The sequence below is a fragment of the Eulemur rufifrons genome, chromosome 6 (genome assembly GCF_041146395.1).
Source record: "Eulemur rufifrons isolate Redbay chromosome 6, OSU_ERuf_1, whole genome shotgun sequence".
In the NCBI taxonomy this organism is placed as follows: Eukaryota; Metazoa; Chordata; class Mammalia; order Primates; family Lemuridae; genus Eulemur; species Eulemur rufifrons.
Window position 1 is genome coordinate 96281081 of NC_090988.1, and position 3234 is coordinate 96284314.

A 3234-nucleotide genomic window follows, 5' to 3' on the forward strand; every position below is an offset into this window, starting at 1 on the left:
AATACCTTATAATCTGGCCTGAGGGTCACCCTGATGGAGCATTTTGGCCTAAATACCCCAAGCCCCGCATCTCCACAGTCCAGGGTCAAGAGGCTCTGAATTGCTTGGGGGCCTGGGTATTGCTTTGTGGGCTAATCCTGAACAACCTCCTGGGCCTCTGGGCTTTAGTATCCCCGCCGGTAAATGGGGGTTTGGAGCAGTTCTCTTCTCCCCAGGTATGGCAAGGCCAACAGAGAATATGCAGGGGTGTGGGCAGGGGCAGTTTATTTTGCCTAGTGGCGCCACTTCCAAAGCCCAGGTCTGGCCATTACAGCCCCACTCACCTGAGCCGGGGACCCATGGTGCTGGGACCCACAGGCTTTGGAAGATCCAGCCACTCCCTGCTGCCCGTCCTGGAACCACCTTCAGGGCCGAGGCCCACATTTTACAGTACTTGGGCCCTCCCTGCCCCATCATGCCCTGGCCTGAGATCAGGGCCTAGAGCCAACACAGGGAGGAAGGCCCCTTAGTGCCCGCTGGTTATGTGGCTTTATTCACAGACTCAGCACTTGCTGAGGATGGAAGGAAAGAACATCTGGGGCCAGGCTGGGCCTGGAGGTCAGGGTGGCTGGGAGGCCATGCATGGATCGGATTGGGGAGCTCACGGGGGAGAAACTGCTGGCTGGGCCAGGCCTGTGTGGGGCAGGGCTGGAGGCAGGCAGCATGCGGGAGGCCTGGCTAGGTCTGCAGGGAGCAGATCCATCCAGGGGGTGGCTCTGAGCCAGGAGGGAGGGACTGAGGCTTCTCTGGGGCAGGGAGTGGGGGTGTGGGGCTGGATAGCAGGCACCCCTGCCCCCTGAACCCAGGGAAAGGACATAGTAGGACAGTCAGGACACCTGGCGCCTGGTCCTGCTGCTGCCTTGGGACTTGATGTGTGACTAGCCAAGCTGATCCCCTCTGGTGTCATTGCCCTGTTGATGCTTGGACATTTGCTTTGGGGTGACCCACATAAGGATGCTCTGAAGACATTTGTAAGAAGGCTGGACAATCCTGGGGAGTGTGCCTAGGGCCCAGCTGGGCGGGCTCTGCCTATGGAGGGGGAGACCCCCAGCTCCCTGTGAGCCAAGCTTTTCTTTTTCAGTGGTCGGTGTCAGTTCTGGGCTGTGGCCCCCAGAGGGCGCCATCTCACATCGCAATCTGGGCCACCACTGGGCCAAGAAGACTAACGTTAATCCTTCTTTCTCCTGTCCCGCCCTGCTGGCTCCTGACTTCCTGCCTAAACGCAAACAAGGAGTCCAAAGCCCGGATCCTCCTCCCGGGCCTTCTTCCTGGTGAAGAGCCCATTCCCACCCAGCAGGGAACAGAAAAACCAGTTCCCCGGGTTTCACTCCCTGCCTGGGAATAGCAAAGTTTGGAAAGTTGGCAGGGTCTCTCTGGGCTGTCCAGGAAGGTGACCTAGGGGCCTGGGAAGCCGGGTGAGGCCTGTGCAGGGCCCTAGGGCTGAGGATGCAGCCTCTGCCTGCTTTCCACCGGCCTCTCCTGGGGACTGGGGTGCAGGGGTGCAGGAGAGGGGCCATCAGCATTGGCGGGAGGGGGTGCGGTGCACGGAGCCAGGGCGCTTTGGGATCTTGCGCCAGCGTCTCTTGTCCCAGCGGCAGAGCAGCAGCAGGCGGAAGGTGTCCCGGAAGGCTTTGTTGCAGAGTGCGTAGCACATGGGGTTGATGGTGCTGTTGACGTAGCACAGCCAGTAGCCCAGCTCCCACAGGGTCTCGGGAACACAGTCCTTGCAGAAGGTGGACACCAGCACCATGATGTTGTACGGTGTCCAGGTGAGGATGAAGGCCAGCAGGATGGCACTCAGGGTCCGAGCCGCCTTCTTCTCCTTGACCAGCGAGAAGGTCTTCCGCTTGGCCAGCTGCTCCTTCCCGCGGGGCTTCTGGCTCTTGCCCGCTCGATCACGCCCTTTCCTGGTTGGCCGCTTGACTGTATTCGGGGAGCTCCGGGGGGGCTGCTTGGTGGGGGCTTGTGCCTCGGGGTCCACCATGGGCATCTTGATCACCACTTCAGAGCCAGGCTCCTCACCCTCCGAGGATGTGAGGGACTCCATGGAGCCTTCATCCTCTTCCTCTTCCTCTTTCCAGCTGTACGCCTGCAGCAGCCGGGGGGCCCGGCAACAGCGACAGCAGCGGCCTGAAGGAGTCTCTGGTGATCCCTCCGCCCCTGGCTGAGACCGCTCTGAGCTGCTGCTGCTGCCACCTCCTTTGCCTGGTGTCTCAGAGCCCTGAAGGGCTGCCAGCTCCCGTGCCCGGTTCTCCGTCTCCCGGTAGATGCGCCAGTAGAGCGTGCACATGACTGTGACAGGGAGGTAGAAGGCGGCCATGGCTGTGCCAAAGGTGATGATGGGCTGGGAGAGGAACTGGATGTAGCACTGCCCGGCCAGCACTGTCCGCTCTCCTACCAGGTACTGCCAGAAGAGGATGGCTGGGGCCCAGAGGATGAAGGAAACCAGCCAGGCCAGGCCGATCATCAGAGCTGCCCGGCGGGGTGTGCGCTTGGCGCGGTAGCTGAGGGGCCGGGTCACGGAGAAGTAGCGGTCGAAGCTGATGAGCAGCAGATTCATGACAGAGGCATTGCTGGCCACATAGTCCAGGGCCAGCCAGAGGTCGCAAGCCAGCGTGCCCAGAGCCCAGTGGCCCATGAGCAGGTAGGTGGTGTACAGGTTCATGGAGAAGGTGCCGATGATCAGGTCGGCGCAGGCCAGGCTCAGCAGGAAGTAGTTATTGACTGTCTTGAGCTCCGTGTTGACCTTGAAGGAGATGAGTACCAGCAGGTTACCTGTCACTGTGGCCAGGGACAGGAGGCCTGTGGTGATCCCAATGAAGGCCACTTGCCAGGGACCCTTTCCTGGTGCCAGGACGGTGATGTTGGGGCTGACGGCAGGTGGGGCTGAGGTGTTCATGGTGGCCAGATGGGGCTGGGTGGGCAGCCCCTTCCTCCAGTCACGCTACAGGGCTTCCTCAGAGGAAGGTCATCACCTGAAGAGAGAGGACATGTGCTTTGGTTGGGCCACTGGACATCTCTGGTAACCCTGAGGGGAAGGGGCTCAAGACACAGCCCTGCCCTCCCTTCCTGGTGCTCACACACGGCCACTTACAGAGCTCTTTCCCAGCCGCGAGAGGATTTGCCAGCAGCACGGGGAGGCTTTGGAATCCAGGGATCTGAGCCCTTATTCCAGCTTCTCCACTCAGACTCTGA

The 3234-nt window shown here is 61.0% G+C and overlaps 1 protein-coding gene across 1 annotated transcript; it reads right to left on the reverse strand.

The window, feature by feature from the left end:
* Positions 1 to 1555: 1555 nt before the first annotated feature.
* On the reverse strand, positions 1556 to 2938 carry CHRM1 (cholinergic receptor muscarinic 1). Its single transcript, XM_069470142.1, has one exon. The coding sequence runs from the start codon at positions 2936 to 2938 to the stop codon at positions 1556 to 1558; it is 1383 nt and encodes a 460-aa protein (XP_069326243.1).
* Between the last annotated feature and the right edge of the window lie 296 nt (positions 2939 to 3234).

Coding starts and splice junctions, on each gene's coding strand:
- CHRM1 (XM_069470142.1), bottom strand. CDS start 2,938: ATGAACACCTCAGCCCCACCTGCCGTCAGCCCCAACATCACCGTCCTG.